This window comes from Hemibagrus wyckioides, linkage group LG29 (assembly GCF_019097595.1).
Source record: "Hemibagrus wyckioides isolate EC202008001 linkage group LG29, SWU_Hwy_1.0, whole genome shotgun sequence".
Lineage (NCBI taxonomy): Eukaryota > Metazoa > Chordata > Actinopteri > Siluriformes > Bagridae > Hemibagrus > Hemibagrus wyckioides.
Genome location: NC_080738.1, coordinates 5,285,126 through 5,304,836, shown reverse-complemented (window position 1 = coordinate 5,304,836; position 19,711 = coordinate 5,285,126). Strand labels below are relative to the sequence as shown.

At 43.8% G+C, this 19,711-nt stretch overlaps 1 protein-coding gene across 2 annotated transcripts in view; it reads left to right on the top strand.

Moving 5' to 3' along the window:
- Window positions 1-19,711, top strand: part of dnah6 (dynein, axonemal, heavy chain 6) — a 63,755-nt gene that overhangs the window by 6,605 nt on the left and 37,439 nt on the right. For both annotated transcript variants that reach the window (XM_058384445.1, XM_058384446.1), the window contains exons 14-49: window positions 1-44; window positions 1,124-1,276; window positions 1,377-1,628; window positions 1,719-1,847; window positions 1,960-2,073; window positions 2,381-2,524; window positions 2,616-2,771; window positions 2,910-2,960; window positions 3,043-3,135; window positions 3,302-3,421; window positions 3,528-3,708; window positions 4,045-4,141; window positions 6,078-6,279; window positions 6,385-6,549; window positions 6,825-6,935; window positions 7,209-7,334; window positions 7,448-7,603; window positions 7,715-7,876; window positions 8,195-8,332; window positions 8,439-8,606; window positions 8,740-8,888; window positions 10,389-10,496; window positions 11,388-11,949; window positions 12,030-12,152; window positions 12,698-12,880; window positions 12,990-13,133; window positions 13,710-13,798; window positions 14,047-14,179; window positions 14,687-14,834; window positions 15,274-15,431; window positions 15,847-15,978; window positions 16,206-16,377; window positions 16,558-16,704; window positions 16,956-17,029; window positions 17,907-18,061; window positions 18,721-18,952. The exon at window positions 1-44 is cut by the window's left edge and continues 108 nt beyond it. In XM_058384445.1, coding sequence (XP_058240428.1) covers window positions 1-44; window positions 1,124-1,276; window positions 1,377-1,628; window positions 1,719-1,847; window positions 1,960-2,073; window positions 2,381-2,524; window positions 2,616-2,771; window positions 2,910-2,960; window positions 3,043-3,135; window positions 3,302-3,421; window positions 3,528-3,708; window positions 4,045-4,141; window positions 6,078-6,279; window positions 6,385-6,549; window positions 6,825-6,935; window positions 7,209-7,334; window positions 7,448-7,603; window positions 7,715-7,876; window positions 8,195-8,332; window positions 8,439-8,606; window positions 8,740-8,888; window positions 10,389-10,496; window positions 11,388-11,949; window positions 12,030-12,152; window positions 12,698-12,880; window positions 12,990-13,133; window positions 13,710-13,798; window positions 14,047-14,179; window positions 14,687-14,834; window positions 15,274-15,431; window positions 15,847-15,978; window positions 16,206-16,377; window positions 16,558-16,704; window positions 16,956-17,029; window positions 17,907-18,061; window positions 18,721-18,952 — 5,471 coding nt within the window. The remainder of the gene's footprint in view (window positions 45-1,123; window positions 1,277-1,376; window positions 1,629-1,718; window positions 1,848-1,959; window positions 2,074-2,380; window positions 2,525-2,615; window positions 2,772-2,909; window positions 2,961-3,042; window positions 3,136-3,301; window positions 3,422-3,527; window positions 3,709-4,044; window positions 4,142-6,077; window positions 6,280-6,384; window positions 6,550-6,824; window positions 6,936-7,208; window positions 7,335-7,447; window positions 7,604-7,714; window positions 7,877-8,194; window positions 8,333-8,438; window positions 8,607-8,739; window positions 8,889-10,388; window positions 10,497-11,387; window positions 11,950-12,029; window positions 12,153-12,697; window positions 12,881-12,989; window positions 13,134-13,709; window positions 13,799-14,046; window positions 14,180-14,686; window positions 14,835-15,273; window positions 15,432-15,846; window positions 15,979-16,205; window positions 16,378-16,557; window positions 16,705-16,955; window positions 17,030-17,906; window positions 18,062-18,720; window positions 18,953-19,711) is intronic.

The following is a 19,711-nucleotide window of genomic DNA, read 5'->3' as shown; positions in this document are numbered from 1 at the left end:
AACTGAAAAGCAAGCTAACACCATGTCCACTGCGCTGCCTAGAGGTCACACACACACACACTCACACACACACATTTCTTAGGTCTTTACCTCACTTATAGCTGTGGCAGAAGATGTCTTATAGTAGAATATTATAGTTGAATGAAATGAAAAATGTTGCTTCATATAGTGGTGAAATTGTTATAAGTGATCATATGTATAAAATGGAAAACCCTTAGATATAGATACACAGTTATTATTGGATCATGCACTATGTTGCCAAAAGTTTTGGGACACCTCACTGAATCAAGCTTGACCACTTAGTTCCAGTGAAAGGAACTCTTAATGCTTCAGCTTCATACCAAGACATTTTTGGACAACTTTGTGGGAACAGTTTGGGGATGCCCCCTTCCTGTTCCAACATGACTGCACATCAGTGACCAAAGCAAGGTCCATAAATACATGGATGAGTGAGTTTGGTGTGGAGGAACTTGACTGGCCTGCACAGAGTCCTGACCTCAACCTGATAGAACACCTTTGGGATGAGTGGAGACTGTGAGCCAGGCCAAAACTGGGACATCTGCCTTTACATGCACATGAATTTAATATGGAGATGTCCTGCCCTTTTGCAGCTATAACAGCTTCAGCTCTTCTGGGAAGGCTTTCCACAAGATTTAGGAGTGTGTTTAAGGGAATTTTTGACCATTCCTTTAGAACCGCATTTGTGAGGTCAGGCACTGATGCTGGATGAGAAGGTCTGGCTCACAGTCTCCACTCTAATTCATTCCAAAGGTGTTCTATCAGGTTGACGTCAGGACTCTGTGAAGTTCCTCCACACCAAACTCACTCATCCATGTCTTTATGGACCTTGCTTTGTGAACTAGTGTGCAGTCATGTTGGAACAAGAAGGGGTCATCCCCAAACTTTTCCCACAACGTTGGAAGCATAAAATTGTCCAAAATGTCTTGGTATGCTGAAGCTGGAACTAAGGGGCCGAGCTCAACTCCTGAAAAACAACACCTGAATTCAATGATTTGGAGGGGTGTCCCAAAACGTTTGGCAATATAGTGTATGTTTTGCCAATTTTGTTGAAAGTTGTCTAGCTAGCTAGTTTCCGAAGTGAAATTAAATCAGTCGTCTACAGGCCATTAACAAAATGCTCCCGACGTTGGCTAAAAGAAAAATGGACGCGGTCATCGCTGAGATGCAAGACGCCTGCTTCAAACTGGAGCTCACCCCTACAGCTACCACTGAGTACGTCAACTCCCTCACCTTCCTAGAGGAGATCCAGGATCGGGTAAGAGTTACAAATTAATGTTAGTACGATCGAATATGAGCGAAGGTGAGACAAGTGTTGCTGGTCATTTCTCTCATCACTCATCACTGTCATCATGCAGGTTGGGTTCCTGGACCAGGAGGTCGAGACGGTATGTGAGATATATAAGCTGATTGAAAGCTACTCCGTCCCCACTCCTCCGGAAGACCTCGCTGTTTTCGGTACACTCCGTCCATCCAGGTCGTCGATGAATAACGCCATCGACAAGGCGGTCGGGGAGAGAGACGCCAATGTGGCCAAGTTTTGTCAGCACCTGCAGCAAGACATCAAGGAACTGACCAATGAGGTGATGAGGATCAAACAACAAGCAGAGGTAAGACAGCTGATACACTCCCTAACTTTGGATTGCTAGCCAATTCACCAAAGTAACAACTCTCATCATTTTTTTTTTTTGGATTTCCAGAACAGGCTGATTCTGGATATCGATGCAAATCGAGATCAAGTGCGTACATTGCTGGGAGAAATCCAGCACTCCATAGATGAGCTGCAAGAGCAAGCCTTTCGCTATAAATCCTACCAGAAGAACTTTAAGGTCAGAATTAATGTAAAAGCTTTTACGTGAACAGAATATCTGTACTTGTTGGCCCCTGTGTGTCGCTTCTGCACATCTTTTCATTTATATGTGTGTGTGTGTGTGTGATTAGGTGGAAGTGACAAAATACGACTCTTTGGAGGAGTTGAGTGCTGAGGTGAAGCTGAAGCATTTGCTGTGGGATTCATTTGAAGAGTGGGACAAGTTGCAGAACAGCTGGATGCAGGTATACACCATCATATACAGATAGCTGACAGACAACAGTTCATAGATATAATGACTTTTACTCTGTTTATTCCAGGAAACGTTTCCCTGGAATAACATCCAAAGTTATTAGCCATGGGTTTTTAGGTACAATTCCATCTGGAGCAAGTTTCTAGGGTTAAGTTCCTGGACTCTTGTGCTGGAAATTTCTGAACCTGGATAAAAGTGGAGCATGATTTCTGTACAGATGTATAAATTGCCACACATGTTTATGTTGCATGGATCTTTCTCATTATTCTGATCCAGCCATTATTGTGCGTGTGTCACAGAGTATGTTTCATGATCTCGACCCGGAGCTCCTGAGTGCTCAGGTGAACAAGTACGGCAAGTACGTGAACCAGCTGGAGAAAGGGCTTCCACCCAACAGTGTTGTGCCCCACCTCAAAGCTGGCGTGGAGGCCATGAAGGAAAAGGTGGAACAACTAGCTTGGAATGTCTTATCAAAAACGTTTTGCATGCAGATGCTTTCCTTGGGGTTTAATCACTATTTGTGTGTGTGTGTAGCTACCAGTGATCACTGACTTGCGTAACCCATGTCTAAAAGAACACCACTGGAGCATGTTAGAGAGCATCGTAGGGGTCAGCCTGCTGGACAACTCGCTCACTCTTGATGCATTGCGAGACATCAATGTTTTCAGCTATGCTGTGGAGATCCAGGAGGTGGGATAGATAGACCATGGATTAATGGATAAGTGATGAACAGAAGAAGCTATAATGAGCAACATAGACGGTTTTGTTTCTGTTGTACTTTGTACCATTAGATGTGACTTAATATCGTCTTTATCATTTCGTCATCAGATTTCCGGCCAGGCATCGGGAGAGGCAGCTCTAGAGACGGTGGTGAAAAAGGTGAGTTGGTAGGAACAGCGTTATATCTCTGCATTTCTCCGTCACACGTTTGCACAGGTTTATTGACTCATATTGCTGCTAGGTGGAGGACTCATGGAAGAACACAGAGTTTGTGGTGCTGTTACATCGCGATTACAAAGACGTGTTTATTCTCGGAGGCACAGATGATATCCAGGTAAGAAAAACAAAGAAATAAACACAGTGCGACAATATATAAGATAAACTCATGGGACAGTTCACTTACTTGGATGTAGGATGGTATTTGAAATAATTCTAGTAAATAACAACAACGGTTACATGCTGGTTGTGGACGTGTTTTGTGTGTGTGTGTGTGTATGCAGGTGTTGTTGGATGACAGCATCATCAACATGGCCACAGTGGCATCTTCACGTTATGTGGGTCCCATAAAGGCCAAAGTAGATGAGTGGCAGCGACAGCTCTCCCTGTTCAGCCAGACACTGGTAATGAACACTGAAGAGTGTTCATCGTTGATCACCGTTTTTCCAAACACAAATCTGTAGTTCTGAAATGCTATTAATGATATAATCTGTCTCTCTGTGTGCACAGGACGAGTGGCTGACGTGTCAGAGGAACTGGCTGTATTTGGAGAGCATCTTCAATGCTCCTGATATCCAGAGGCAGCTTCCTACTGAGGCCAGTATGTTCCTGCAGGTGGACAAATCCTGGAAAAACGTGATGAGGAAGGTGAACGCCTTTCCCAATGCACTGCGTGCTGCTACACAGACAGGTCAGACACAACTCTGTCAGATAATCATCTGTGATCAATCATGACCTAAGGACCTAAGCCCTAGCATGTGGTACTTGCACAACTCTGTACTGATTGAGATTCAGTAGAGCTGTTATAACTCTCCTATTAGACATGCCCAATATATTTGTGACGAGTCCTATATAAGACACAGGCAGTTATAAGTCCACTGTAAAGCAATAAGACATTTATAACAGCCGTGGGAAACATTTTATTCTTACAGCAAGACAACCAGACTCATCTCAGATCAACACCTAGTGTCGTCATTAAAGGACATCCCATAATATATCTATCTTATCTTCCTCTTTTGCACTTCAGGGCTTTTAGAGAACTTCCAGAACAATAATGCTCTACTGGACAACATTCAGAAATGCCTGGAGGCCTACCTAGAGTCTAAGAGAGTTATTTTCCCCAGGTGTGTAAAGCCACACTCACACCTCAGTGCACTATTCTGTACAGTATACTATACAAACACAAATACTTACATACAGTGAGGGAAAAAATGATCTGATCCCCTGCCGTACGTTTGCCCACTGACAAAGAAATAATCAGTCTATAATGGTAGGTTTATTTGAACAGTGAGAGACAGAATAACAAGATCAGCAATCTGCAAGATCTTTGGCTCCCAGGTGTCTTTTATACAGGTGACAAGCTGAGATTAGGAGCACTCTCTTAAAAGGAGCACTATCCTAATCTCAGCCTGTCCACAGAAGCATTCAATCAATCAGATTCCAAATTCTCCATCATGGCCAAGACCAAAGAGCTGTCGAAGGATGTCAGGGACAAGATTGTAGACCTACACAAGGCTGGAATGGACTACAAGACCATCGCCAAGCATCTCGGTCTGGGGCTCCATACAAGATCTCGCCTCGTGGAGTTTCAATGATCATGAGAACGGTGAGGAATCAGGCCCAGAACTACACGGGAGGATCTTGTCAATGATCTCGAGGCAGCTGGAACCATAGTCACCAAGAAAACAATTGGTAACTCACTATGCTGTGAATGACTGAAATCCTGCAGCGCCCGCAAGGTCCCCCCGCTCAAGAAAGCACATGTACAGGCCCATCTGAAATTTGCCAATGAACATCCGAATGATTCAGAAGAGAACTGGGTAAAAGTGCTGTGGTCAGATGAGACCAAAATCGAGCTCTTTGGCATCAACTCAACAGGACGAGGAATGCTGCCTATGACCACAAGAACAGCATCACCACCGTCAAACATGGAGGTGGACACATTATGCTTTGGGGGTGTTTTTTATTGCTAAGGGAACAGGACAACTGCACCGCATCAAACGGATGATGGACGGAGCCATGAGCATTGGAAATGGGTTGTGGATGGGTATTCCAACATGACAACGACCCAAAAAACACGGCCAAGGCAACAAAGGAGTGGCTCAAGAAGAAGCACGCCTAGTCTCCAGACCTTAATCCCATAGAAAATCTGTGGAGGGAGCTGAAGGTTCGAGTTGCCAAACGTCTCGAAACCTTAATGTCTTGGAGAGGATCTGCAAAGAGGAGTGGGACAAAATCCCAAATCTGTGTGAGATGTGTGCAAATCTGATGGCCAACTACAAGCCACCTGATGGCCAACTACAAGCCACCAAGCCACCTGATGGCCAACTACAAGCCACCTGATGGCCAACTACAAGCCACCAAGCCACCTGATGGCCAACTACAAGCCACCTGATGGCCAACTACAAGCCACCAAGCCACCTGATGGCCAACTACAAGCCACCAAGCCACCTGATGGCCAACTACAAGCCACCTGATGGCCAACTACAAGCCACCAAGCCACCTGATGGCCAACTACAAGCCACCAAGCCACCTGATGGCCAACTACAAGCCACCAAGCCACCTGATGGCCAACTACAAGCCACCTGATGGCCAACTACTTTCCACCAAGCCACCTGATGGCCAACTACAAGCCACCTGATGGCCAACTACAAGCCACCTGATGGCCAACTACAAGCCACCTGATGGCCAACTACAAGCCACCTGATGGCCAACTACTTTCCACCAAGCCACCTGATGGCCAACTACTTTCCACCAAGCCACCTGATGGCCAACTACAAGCCACCAAGTACTAAGTCATGTTTTGCAAAGGGGTCAAATACTTATTTCACCCATTCTAATGCAAATTAATATAGAACATTTTCGAAATGTGTTTTTCTGGATTTTCTTTGTTGTTATTCTGTCTCTTACTGTTCAAATAAACCTACCGTTCAAATTATACACTGATCATTTCTTTGTCAGTGAGCAAACATACAAAATCAGCAGGGGATCGAATAATTTTTCCTTCACTGTATTCTACCACGTATATAATACATATGTATGTATGCGTCCATGCATCAGGTTCTACTTCCTGTCCAATGACGAGCTGCTGGAGATCCTGGCACAGACGCGCAACCCCCAGGCAGTGCAGCCCCACCTCAGGAAGTGCTTCGACGCTATCTCCAGGCTGGAGTTTGCCTTGCAGACAACTGACGCTGTCAGCGAGGCTGAGAAACTCTACACCACTGACATCCTGGCCATGATCTCACCTGAGGGAGAGAAGGTCAAATCACATGTTAACCTTAAAATCAATTTATTATTATTATTATCTTGTAAAATGTACATTTTGAAGTTATTAGTATTCAGTGAGGTGTGTGTGTGTGTTTAGGTGGCTCTAGGAAAAGGCCTTAAAGCTCGTGGGAATGTAGAGGACTGGTTGGGGAAGGTGGAGGAGGTCATGTTCACCTCTCTCAGACTCCTCAGCAAGGCCGCTATCGCCGATTACCAGAGCAAGCCACGGGTGGAGTGGGTGGTGTCTGGACATCCTTCACAGGTTCGTGTGTGTGATCTGAAAAAAGTGTCTGCATTTAGACCTCCTGGTTAGTGCATTATTGAACTGAGCTGTGATGATGTTTACCAGACAAGTGTTAATCTGAGTGCCAGCAGTGCCACATTATAACAGTTTATAACAGCTGATTGAGCAACCAGTCATATCAGTTAGTAGTACTCACAGAAAAAGCTATCGAAATGTCATTTATTGTGAAATCAATATCGATGCTACTGTCAAGGAACAGACTCCGCTTTAACGTTACATCAGTTTCTGTGTAGGTGGTGCTGACCATCTCCCAGCTGATGTGGTGCAGAGACATGGACAACTGCCTGGAGGGAGACCATGGCCACTTCCAGGCCCTCCAGCAGTTTGAGCTCACAAACTTTGAGGTGACGCCCTGGAGAATTAGACAATTAATCATCATAAAGCAATGCTTGTTTAGTAATGACAATGACGTGGATGGGAACAATGTGTAGTTTAGAGTCAAGACTGTAACTCGGAATCAGATTTTATGACTAGCAAAAATTCAGAACAAGACCAAGTACTAAATATTATTATTATCTAATTGTAGACTACAATATGTGCTGTGTAAATGTATAATATATGGTACAATATACATAACATACTATAGCTTTTTAAGAATGTTGTGTGTGTGTGTCCAGAGGCTGAATGCACTGGCCGCTCTGGTGCGAGGTAACTTACCCAAAATCCATCGGAACATCATCACAGCTCTCATTACTGTGGACGTCCACGCCAGAGACATTGTCACTGAGCTTGTCAAAGAAAGGGTACGGACTGTTACACAACTTTCAAACTGCACGCACATACCATGCTATATTGTGAGTGAGAAAGCTTTGTTTCATATACAGTGTATATCATGTGTGTGTGTGTGTTCATGTAGGTGGACTCGAGCAGTAACTTTGAGTGGCAGAGGCAGCTGCGCTACTACTGGGATATGGATCTGGATAACTGCGTGGCCAGAATGGCTCTGTCTCAATACGTCTACGGATACGAGTACCTGGGAGCTTGTCCACGTCTGGTCATCACCCCACTGACGGTAACACACATCAGCAACATGCTAAGAGCTCATAATGCATCTTATGTACAACCTTTAGGTCAAGAACTCATTTAGTGTACTTATGTGTCCTTTTATTTATTTATTTTTTAGGATCGTTGTTACCTGTGTCTGATGGGGGCACTACAGCTGGACTTGGGTGGCGCTCCGGCAGGTCCTGCTGGCACCGGAAAAACCGAGACCACTAAAGACCTGGCCAAAGCTTTAGCCATCCAGTGTGTGGTCTTTAACTGTTCTGATGGACTTGATTACAAGGTGACTAAGTTATCGATTAGGATTCACTTCCTGTTTCAGACTCTTTATCCACTTTTAATAAATAAAAGTGTAGTGCAGCTGTCTGTCCCTAGGGGGCAGCAGAGCCCTGTATTTCTCACAGTGAAGCACAGTCTGTGCTGGAGTTTTGAGTTGTTATTCTTTACTTTATTCTTTTTTTAAAAAAAGTTTTATTCCTAATAATGCATGCTTATGAATTAGTCTTTATAATCAGTCTGAATAACCTGGCCAGCCGTGTCCCTGTGGCTATTATTCATATTGTCAGATTGTTTATTCCACTCTGTGTGTGTGTGTGTGTAGATGATGGGTACATTCTTCAGTGGTTTGGCTCAGTCTGGAGCCTGGTGTTGTTTTGACGAGTTCAACCGCATCAACATTGAGGTGCTCTCTGTCATCGCCCAACAGCTCATCGTTATCAGGAACGCAAAGGCGGCGAAGGTAACACACACTCACCCTCACACACACATACTCAAATACAATGGCTTATGATGTTTAGTTAATGATTGTGAGTGTAAATATGGTGTGTGTGTGTGTGTGTGTGTAGCTGTCTCGGTTCATGTTTGAAGGGAGAGAGATTAAGCTGGTGATGACGTGCGCCGCTTTCATCACGATGAACCCAGGCTACGCAGGAAGGACCGAGCTCCCAGACAATCTGAAGGCCCTCTTCAGACCCATCGCCATGATGGTGCCCAACTACGCCCTCATCGCTGAGGTGTTTGTTCATTACTTTGTTATAATGGCACAGAAATGAAGCAATAAGAAGTATATTCTGATGCCATACACATTTCTTGGAATCGAATAAGTAATAGTATTCTTTCTCTCTCTCTCTCTCTCTCTGACTCTAGGTGATCTTGTACTCTGAGGGCTTCGAGTCCAGTAAGACTCTGGCGAGGAAGATGACTCAGATGTATAAACTGTGCAGCGAGCAGCTTTCCCAGCAGGACCACTATGACTTCGGCATGAGAGCCGTCAAATCCGTTCTCGTCATGGCCGGGTACGTTCATCTACACACAGGCTGAACGATTCTATTCATTTTTCATTTCGCTCCTGAGTGACTTACAAGCGAGCATTTCAATCCCAACCATGATCTGTAAAAGGACAGTGACACAAGAGCGAAGAGCCTTTTCGTCTTATACCATAATGCGACAAAGAACTTTCTACACACTAGTCTCGGATCAGTCAGTCAGAATCATCTCATTTATATTTGCTGATTTGTTCGTACAGCAGACCTACACTGATCAGGCATAAAATTATGACCACCTGCCTAATATTGTGTTGGTCCCCCTTTTGCTGCCTGACCCATCCTGCATTGTGTATTCTGACCCCTTTCTATCAGAACCAGCATTAACTTCTTCAGCAATCTGATCAACAGTAGCTCGTCTGTTGGATCAGATCACACGGGCCAGCCTTCACTCCCCACGTGCATCAACGTTCCTTCCTTGGACCACTTTTGATAGATACTGACCACTGCAGACCACCCCACAAGAACTACAGTTTTGGAGATTCTCTGATCCAGTGGTCTAGCCATCACAATTTGGCCCTTCGCTCAAATCCTTACTCTTGTCCATTTTTCCTGCTTCTAACACATCAACTTTGAGGACACAATGTTCACTTGCTGCCTAATATATCCCACCCACTAACAGGTGCCATGATGAGGAGATCCTCAGTCTTGTTCACGTCACCTCTCAGTGGTCATAATGTTATGGCTGATTGGTGTACATGTCATGTTACTGCTAATGAACCCGGCAGACTCCTAAAGCCCATTTAAAAATGATAATTAAAGCAGTCTATAATAAAAGAGCAGCACTGTGTGATAAGCCAGGATCAAACAAAAGAGTCTACTCTCTGATACTCCTAAACGACAAAGAGAAAGTGATGGCTTAGAAATTCAGTTCAGAGAGAGATTTAGGATTCACAGAGGCACTGGGGTTCGAGTGACAGGATTGTCCGACGCCATGACGCTTTCTCGGCTTCATAAGAAAACGATGAATTCGACACGTTGTCCTTCACATCTGGAATCGATTCCAGTGGATCTGACCTAATTATTTCATTTCCAATATATGAACGTGTTTAAAATAATTGGATAAACAAGCAATCAAACAAATAAGTATTCATAGGTAAATGAAATAATGAAATCATTATAAATTGTATTAAATATCTTTGTAAAGAATTATTGGTTCTTAGGTGCGACTTTGTTTAAAAGTACATTAATAAAAATAAAACATTTTTTATTTTTTTGGTGTGTCAGATATTTGGTTATTATATAGTTATTTCTGTTCAGGCTTATGTGTATAATGTGCGACAACGTGGAAAAATTTAAACGAACATCGGCTTTTATTGTACAGATGTTGAATCTTTAGTCGTGTCTGCGGCGTGGACACATCTGTTGGGTGGCAACAGCTGTGTGTGTGTGTGTGTGGGAGAGAAAATGTGTACTAATGTGTGAAATAAAGTAAATAAAGACTTTTTTCATGTGTGTGTGTGTGTGTTGCAGGTCTCTGAAGCGAGAGAACCCCCACCTGAGTGAGGATGTGGTGTTGATCAGAGCGCTACGAGACTCCAACCTGCCCAAGTTCCTCAAGGATGATGCTGAGCTTTTTGGGTAAAAACAAATTCAGGACTATAAATATTTATAAGAACATACAGCGATGTCATGTTTAGTAACATAAACATGGAATATCAAGGTCAATGGAATGCTTTAATTTTACCGACATTTGCACATCTTTTTTTATGATTAAAAAGCCGTCGTTATAAAAAGCCGTGCCTGCTAAATTAGCAGCTCGTAGTGTTTCTGAATGTCTCAATTAAACGCTGAATAGATTACGTGAAGCGACTCAGTCAGGGCTTTAATTCTGTCCTGATTAGTGCTAAGTACTTATTCATCATCTGCTATTATCACCACAAAGTTAACAAAAGATTTCAGTTTTAACACTGGGCTGGATTTTCACTGAATACATAAAAAAAAAAAAAAAAAAAAAATCTGGGATGGGATGAAGGAAATTTCAATATCAAGTCCTATAATATGGCAATTTTGGAATTTTTCAGAATCGAACATATTTATTTATTTTTTCCTTATATATTTTATTTGTTCTGTAAACAGTGATATGTTTCTGAACATCTGGCTATTTAATATAATGAAAATAATCAATAAATAGTTAATAAATAAATACAAAATAATTATACACGAGTTCTAAAATAAGTAAATAGCAAAGAAAAAGGAAAATATGAAATAAAAATGATTTATTCACACATAGTGAGACTTTGGTTGCTGTAATTAATTATAGTAATTATTAAAAATAAAATCTTTTGTAGCTTCTAAAGCAAATTTGTCAGTAAGGATAAAAGATGATCACAGTCGATTGGGAGCAACAGGGCAATGTGAACAAATACCAGATAAAAAGTAAAGAATCAAACTATCCTGGAGCTGAAGATCCATATCATACAATCTTGTGCTAATGTCATCACTAAAACCGATCAAATCTTGTCCATATAGCGGTATCCTGTCGGACCTCTTCCCTGGCGTTTGTATCCCCGAGCACGACTACGGAGCGCTCCAGTTGAGTATCCAAGCGGCTCTGTGCGCCCGCTCCCTGCAGCCCGTCTCCAGCATGACCGGGAAGGTGATCCAGCTGTACGAGACCATGCTGGTGCGCCACGGCGTCATGCTGGTGGGTCCTACAGGAGGCGGGAAGACCACGGTGTACCGCGTCCTCGCCGACGCTCTGCAGGCGCTCCACGAATCCGAAGGCTGCGAGGCGAATCCCTTCTACCAGCCCGTCAAGACCTACGTGCTCAACCCGAAGTCTGTGAGCATGGGCGAGCTGTACGGCGAAGCTAACCCTCTCACGCTGGAATGGAGGGACGGCTTGATGGCGCTGTGCGTCCGCGCCGCCGCCAACGACCCCACAGATACACACAAGTGGGTGGTGAGCGACGGACCCGTGGACGCGCTGTGGATCGAGAACATGAACACCGTGTTGGACGACAACAAGATGCTGTGTCTGGCTAACAGCGAGCGGATCAAGCTCACACCTTCTATACACATGCTCTTTGAGGTGAGATGAGGAAAACTAAAAGGATTTTTTTTTTCCCCTGTTAGTCTTCACACTGTTCTGCCTGTCTGTGTGTCTCTCAGGTTCAGGATTTAGCTGTAGCCTCTCCAGCCACGGTCAGTCGCTGTGGGATGGTGTACATCGACCCGGAGGAGCTGAAATGGATGCCGTATGTGCGGACATGGCTCACAGGGCTCTCAGACAAGGTCCAGTCACTCAAACAGACCACCTCATACTACACAATTGCATAAATTTCCATTTCCAAGCTAATCCAGGCTTTCCACTTTCCACTCCAACACTTCTGCAACACACTTTGTTTATCAATTTGAACCTTTCCTAACTTCACCCGGTCCACAAAATTAGGCATTTTGTGAACACTAATAGCACTAATGAGTGAATGCCCACAGGAGTCTATTAGCATGACGCCAGAGACGTAGCGCTAATTGCTGGAATTGGTGTTCAGCGATATCCGTGCTTGCACATTTAAGTGATTGATTTCCTTAATCAGCACTGTTGGAATAACAGGAGCACTTAAGGACTTGGAAGGAAACACTTGGAACACTTGGAAGATGTGTGTGTGTGTGTGTGTGTGTGAGAGAGAGAGAGGATCACAAACCCCCTACGTGTGTGTGTGTGTACTAAAATGACTTCCCTATGGTTATTAAGTTTACTTTTAGGGCTACAGGAAGTTTAGCTAATTAAAATGCGTGCTAGCTATCTTGTTTGATTCCATCTGTGTGTGTGTGTGTAGGTTACGGAGCCTGTGCGTGCTTACCTGATGAAGCTCTTTGAGCGCTATGTGGAGAAGGGTCTCCGGTTTGTTTCGAAGCGCTGCATCCAGGCCATGGCTCAGGTGGACATCAGCAAAGTCACCACCCTGTGCTGCCTCCTCGAGGCACTGCTGTTCAGCAAGGACACCCCCAGCCTAAAAATGGTACAGTCCATCTCATCTGATTCAATTCTTATTGTGTGATGAATAATCCTTTTGTGATTAACAGTATAATATTAAGGTTTAAAGGTAACGTTTGTGCACGTGTGTACAGGACTCTACTCAGCTGAACAGTTTGCTCTGCCAGACGTTTGTGTTCTGCTACATCTGGGCTGTAGGCGGGAATCTGACAGACGGCTGCTGGGACGCTTTTGACAGCTTCGTCAGGCAGCAGTTCGAGGACAACGCAGACGCCAAGGTAGCCGCTTGGACGCAGGCTGCTTCCCTCCACCCTCCTGTCCAGTCCACGTTCTAGTTCCTGTACCAAAGCCGCTCCCTAATGATGTTCCACACGGTCGTTTAAATACGACCCCCGTCTAACCTTTTTTGGCAGAACGAATAGAACATATATATTCGCTTTATAACACTTTTGAATCGCCAAGACTTTTAAAAGACCCTTTGCTGAAAGTCACTTTCATCTCATTCTGTTCCATAAAACTGCCCATCTTTAATATTTTATGAGAATATCAGTCCTGCGAGGGGGTGATATTTATTTCAGCAGGGTTGAAATAGAGCTCAGAGAGAGTGGGAGGGAACCAGAGGAGAGTGTGATGCTGAATATGGAATAAGCTGGTGCTGGACAAAAAATGATTGATGGAATGATCTTCTGGGATTTTATTAGAGGAAACTGGATTAATATTGCGATGAGCTAAAAACAAAATGAAAATGAGACATGTGGAATTTATTTTTTAATAATGGTCTTTGCTTTTCTTTTTGATGTGTATAGTATAGTGATTGATATCTCTGTATCTCTCTCTCTCTCTCTCTCTCTTAGCTCCCGAGTGGAGGCGACCTATGGAGTGTGTATATGGACTTTGAGACTAAGCGCTTGGAGCCGTGGGAGAGGATCATTCCATTCTTCAGGTTAAAACAAACACACACACACACACACACCCACAAAGACACACCCATAAGGTGGACACACCCCTGACAAATAAAGGGTTAATCAGAACATGGACATTTTATACCTAATTACCTACAGTAGCTGCAATAATGCAACTGATAATAGGAGCTACAGATTTCTGTTCTTGAATAATTGTGATTCTGATGTATAATAGAAAAAAAACACTTTGAGGCATCATGTTCTCTTATATTGACATGTCTTCGCTTAGGTATAACAAGGAGGTTCCTTTCTTTGAGATGTTGGTGCCCACTATGGATACGGTGCGTTATGGATACCTGATGGAAAAACTGCTCTCTGTGGGACACTCTGTGCTTTTCACCGGCATCACTGGAGTAGGAAAGGTAAAATCTGTGTATGAGAGAGAGAGGAAACACCGATCAGGCATAACATTATGACCACCTGCCTAATATTGTGTCGGTCCCCTTTTTGCTACCCTGTCCTGTTGAGGCATGGACACCACTAGATCCCTGAGGGTGTGCTGTGGCACCAAGATGTAAGCAGCAGATCCTGTAAGATGCCCCACCTCGCAACTTCCAGGACTTAAAGGATACTTTTGATAGATACTGACCACTGCAGACCGGGAACACCCCACAAGAGCTGTAAGAGTTTTGGAGATGCTCTGATCCAGTGGTCTAGCCATCACAATTTGTCAAACTCGCTCAAATCCTTACGCTTGTCCATTTTTCCTGCTTCTAACACACCAACTTTGAGGAAAAAAATCATCAGATCATCAGAGTTATTCACTTCACCTGGTCATAATGTTATGCCTGATCGGTGTATATGTAAACTGTTAATCTATATATATATATATATATATATGTCATATGATGTGTGTGTGTTATCCGCAGTCTGTGGTGGCTCGTGGCTTGTTGAACAGCATACAGGAGCAGGCAGGGTACGTTCCCGTCTACATCAACTTCTCCGCCCAGACGTCCTCGGCTAGGACTCAGGAGATCATCGAGTCCAAACTGGAGAAGAAGAGGAAGAATATACTGGGTTTGCACATACACACACCTACACATCCTCACAAACATTCATAACCATTCTTCATAGCAGCAGAAAAGCAACCTCAAGGTAGACGGGCTGAAAAACCCAAAGACAGATCAGAAATGCTTAATAAATACTTTCCTAATCTTACAGGAAGCTTGATGTAAAGCTGAGTTAGAGTTTTAATTGGAATTCAGTGTGCAGCACGGTTGTCAGTAGTAGTCAAATGCACTTCAGGTATCAGCCTGATCTATACTAACAGAATATATCTCAGAGAACTTCAGTTGACTCAGAGTGTAACAAGGCAGAACGTAAGACCGAAACCGAAAGGTGACCTTCGTCTAGTCGCTGTCACATTTCCTCTGTTTCTTATTTAACTGAACACTGGAAAAGCAGAAAGAAGTTTTCATTAAAGGTTAATACAAGATTCTGTGTGTGTGTGTTTCAGGTGCTCCTGCTAATAAGCGCGTGGTGGTGTTCGTGGACGATCTGAACATGCCGAAGTTGGACTCTTACGGCTCGCAGCCTCCGATAGAGCTCCTGCGGCAGTTTCAGGACTTCAAGGGCTTCTACGACCGTGACAAGTTCTTCTGGAAGGAGATTCAGGTACAGGATCCATTCATTGTTTTCGAGCAGTCGTGTGCACACTGAGAAGATTAAATATGGAGATATCGTACGATCTGGCCGTTGTTTTGTCCCTGTTCTCATTTGAATTCAGATCAGAGTCTTCCTTATTTGCATTTCATGAACACAAGCGTGGAGGTAAACAAGGCCATGCACAAAAAACACCACGCACACACATTTGCACATAGATAAAGCGAGAGTAAATAAGTAAACAAGGCTACAGCAAGGAAAAAGCAGATCTCTTCTTCCTCATTGTCCTCTCTACTTATCCCTTCATCCACTTTTCCACACTTTTCCCCTCGTCTACGCCCTCTCTAATCAGTTCATCTACTCTTCACCTAAAGTGTAGCATCAGTGGATGCTGTGACTTGCTTCTTGCTTTTATGTTTTGTTGTAGGATATGACCGTAGCGGCAGCGTGCGCGCCCCCTGGTGGAGGCCGTAACCCTGTGACCCCCCGTTTCATCCGCCATTTCAGCATGCTCTGCCTTCCGACGCCCTCCGAGCACAGCCTTAAGCAGATTTTTAAGGTCTGTCATATCGACGAGCAAAACTATTATACCATAAACACACACACACACAGTGGCTCAGGTATAACTGACAGGTATAACCTGTTAAACACACACACATTCTCAGGCTGTACCAGTGTGGCTCAGTACCTTGTCAACATGCATGTGTGTGTAGGCTATTTTTATCAGGTATACAGTGTGTGTGCTTTGTAGCCCATCTGGTGTGTGTGTTGATTCTGCTCCTGCAGGCGATCCTGTGTGGCTTCCTCGCTGATTTCCCAGCGGCAGTGAAGCAGGCTGCAGGCAGTATAGTGGATGCTGCAGTGGAGATTTACCGCCGCATGAGCGTGGATCTGCTTCCCACCCCAGCCAAATCCCACTATGTGTTCAACCTGCGAGATCTGTCCAAGTGTGTGCAGGGTGAGACACACACACTCACATACGCAGTTATACACAATGTATTTGCAATGACACACACACACACTATAGATTAATAAGAGTAGTGTAGTATAAGAGGAATAAAGCACCGAAGGGTGAGGCGTCGGCTAAAAACGTTTTAGCCGACGTGGATCTCGAGGCTGACCCGTGGGTGTGTTTTAGGCATGCTGCAGTGCGAGCCTGGCACGGTGCAGGATCAGAACCAGATCTTCCGTCTCTTCTGTCACGAGTGTCAGCGTGTATTTCACGACCGTCTCATCAACAACGAAGACAAGACCTACTTCAACACCATGATCTGCGAGATGGCCAGTAAGAACTTCCCACTTTGTAACCTATGACCATATAAGGAAAATGCCAGTTAAAAAGGGACAGATGGTGTACAGAGTATACTGGATTAACTGGGACAGAGTAATTGTGTCTCCTAGGAAATTAACCATATTATGATATTCTCAATCATTTCCTATACCAAAGCTCCTACAGCTTACATAAAGCTACAGGTTTGTCATTCCTCGTGTGACTTTTGTCTGAAAATGAACATTAATCTTTGTTTTATCTTTCAGGTAAATATTTCAGCATCAATTTGGAGCCCGGTTATCTCACCAAGCATCCGATTATTTTTGGAGATTTCATAAAGGTGACTCTTCGCCCTGATGTTCTGATAACGCTAAGCACCAAAGACATATTTACTCTCGGTGTTAAGTATTATTTATTTAATTTGTTGCCTATTTTACATATCACCGCCGGTCATTTCTAAAGAGGTTATGTTTCAATTAACAAGTACTCAAAGACTCTTTAAGACATGGCAGTTTCAGACAGGATGTAATAAAAATTCATGGCCAGGGTCACACCAAAGACAAGGTGAACTGAGCTGTGTAGAGTTCCTGTTTAATATGTTCACAATCTGACCACACAGCTAATGATTGGGCCTCGAAAAAGGTGTAAACTAAGCAAACGGCTGTATTCAACAACCTGGATATTTAATGCAGCAGCTTAAAGAAAGCACCTTTGCAAGGTTATAAGCGCACATACACCGATCAGGCGTAACATTATGACCACCTGACTAATATTGTGTTTCTATCAGAACCAGCATTAACTTCTTCAGCAATCTGAGCAACAGTAGCTCGCACACCGGCCAGCCTTCACTCCCCATGTGCATCAGTGTGAGCCTTGACCGCCCATAACCCTGTCACCGGTTCACCACTGTTCCTTCCTTGGGAATCCTCTGCAATTACACCATATTGTTTGTGAAAGCCAGCCAAACATTGTCTCACTATGAAATAGGCATTAGCAAGCCTGGGTCCAAAATTCACAACAGAACAATATTTAGGTATTCAGACATTTTGTATTGTCTAGAATACTGAGTGTATAGAGGGTGGGGCTAGGGTGGAGTCATTTTATTTATACGAAGATTCCAGATTCTTTAGTGCACCTTCGAGAATCAATGCTTCATCTCTGATATTTTGCTATACACAGTGCATTCAGTAGTCCACTGACTGATTTGTTTTGCGTAGGTCGGAGCAGAGAAGGCAGACCGCGTCTATGAAGACCTGACAGACACAGAGAAGATCCGGAACGTTCTGCAAGACTACCTGGACGACTACAACATGACCTTCGCCAAGGAAACCAAGCTGGTGTTCTTCCAGGATGCCATCGAACATGTCTCCAGGTAGATGACATGCCTTGATCAACTGTTAATGGACTCGCTTTCTTCTAATCCAAAAAGTTTTTATAGAGCTCCAATCACATCTAAAACACTGGTGAAGACACTAATAACTTTGGACCAGCGTAATCCACATCCATCACTTAAGTTTTAGTCCCCTGAAAAGGTATAATCCCATAAGCCCTAGAAACAGAAAGAGGAAAAAAAAAAAGATAAAACCAGAGTAAAAATGCATGCAGTTTAGAACATTCGCTGATATAAATGCCATCTTCACCAAGAAAAGAAATAAAAAAAAAAGTGAACTGATAAGATTCCAGGGATTGATCAGACCTGGAGAAGCATACTTGGGAAGCAGGATACTGAGTAAGCAGCACTGAGGATGGATAAAGTCAGATGGGGTGATTAGGGTCCTGTTGGTGGCATCCAGACAGGTATAAATCACAGGAAGTGGAGAAGCCTGCATATAGTCAAAGAAGACTTTAGATAAAACTTTAAGTCTGTAAAGTAAGCCCTTCTTTCACCAAGTGGATTGTCATGGCATACAGAGCAAACTATGCATCCATGACTAGAGAATTTAACATATAAAGATTTTCTCTCCTAAAAACAAAAGAACAACCACAGACATTTTGGCGCTTTACAATTTGTCATGTTTTATTGTTTTTTAGAATCGCACGGATGATCCGGCAAGAGCGTGGCAACGCCCTGCTGGTGGGTGTGGGCGGGACAGGGAAGCAATCTCTCACGCGATTGGCCGCTCACATGTGCGGCTACCGCTGCTTCCAGATCGAGCTCAGCCGCGGCTACAACTACGACAGTTTCCACGACGATCTGCGTAAACTGTACAAGATGGCCGGCGTTGAGGGCCAGGACATGGTTTTCCTCTTCACTGACACTCAGGTACAGACAGGACATCCTAACATTATTTACCTTAACTCAGTACACTTTATGTATTTATCCCTTCCCCACTTGATCTGCTTTAGATATCTCCCGTCCAGGCTATGACGTACTTTTACAAGTCTCAGTCTGTTCCAAGCGCATCCTTTTCAATCTGCTCAAGGTTCATTTCATGAGTAGGTTGTTGCAGAAATGTGTGCACGCGCTCGGAAACTGCCTCGTTCCTTGGATCACCTTCACTTTCGAAGGACCACTAATGACCCTGAAACGGCGTATATAATGAACAGTAATGTCCTTCGTACCTGATCTGGCTGGTTACAGCTGATTTATAACGGTCTAGGTGTTCCGTCCCGATCCTGCACTCATTAGGATAATTGGTTTTTAGAAAGGTCTGTGCAGAAGACAGAGAGCGAGTAAAACTTTCTGTAGCTTTGGGATGTTGTGAGGAAGCCATACGTGAAATATGACGATATGAGATATGGTCCAGTGGAAACATTTAATACAAACAGTAGGAGGCTTGACATAGTTCTTAGGGAATACGTATGACAATGAATAGAAATATTAACAAAACCTATTAATATTTAAAAGTGAAGTGGGATCAGAGTACAAGGTCAGCCCCATCATAATTAATGGCCTCTCTTACGACAAGCTGAACAGTGACAGCTTAGTGGTGCTGGGGCTGGCACTCTCAAGTCTCTAAACCACCAAGCCCCGACTGTGCCCTCAGAAACAGTCTCACTCCACATGAGACCCGGCTCTTAT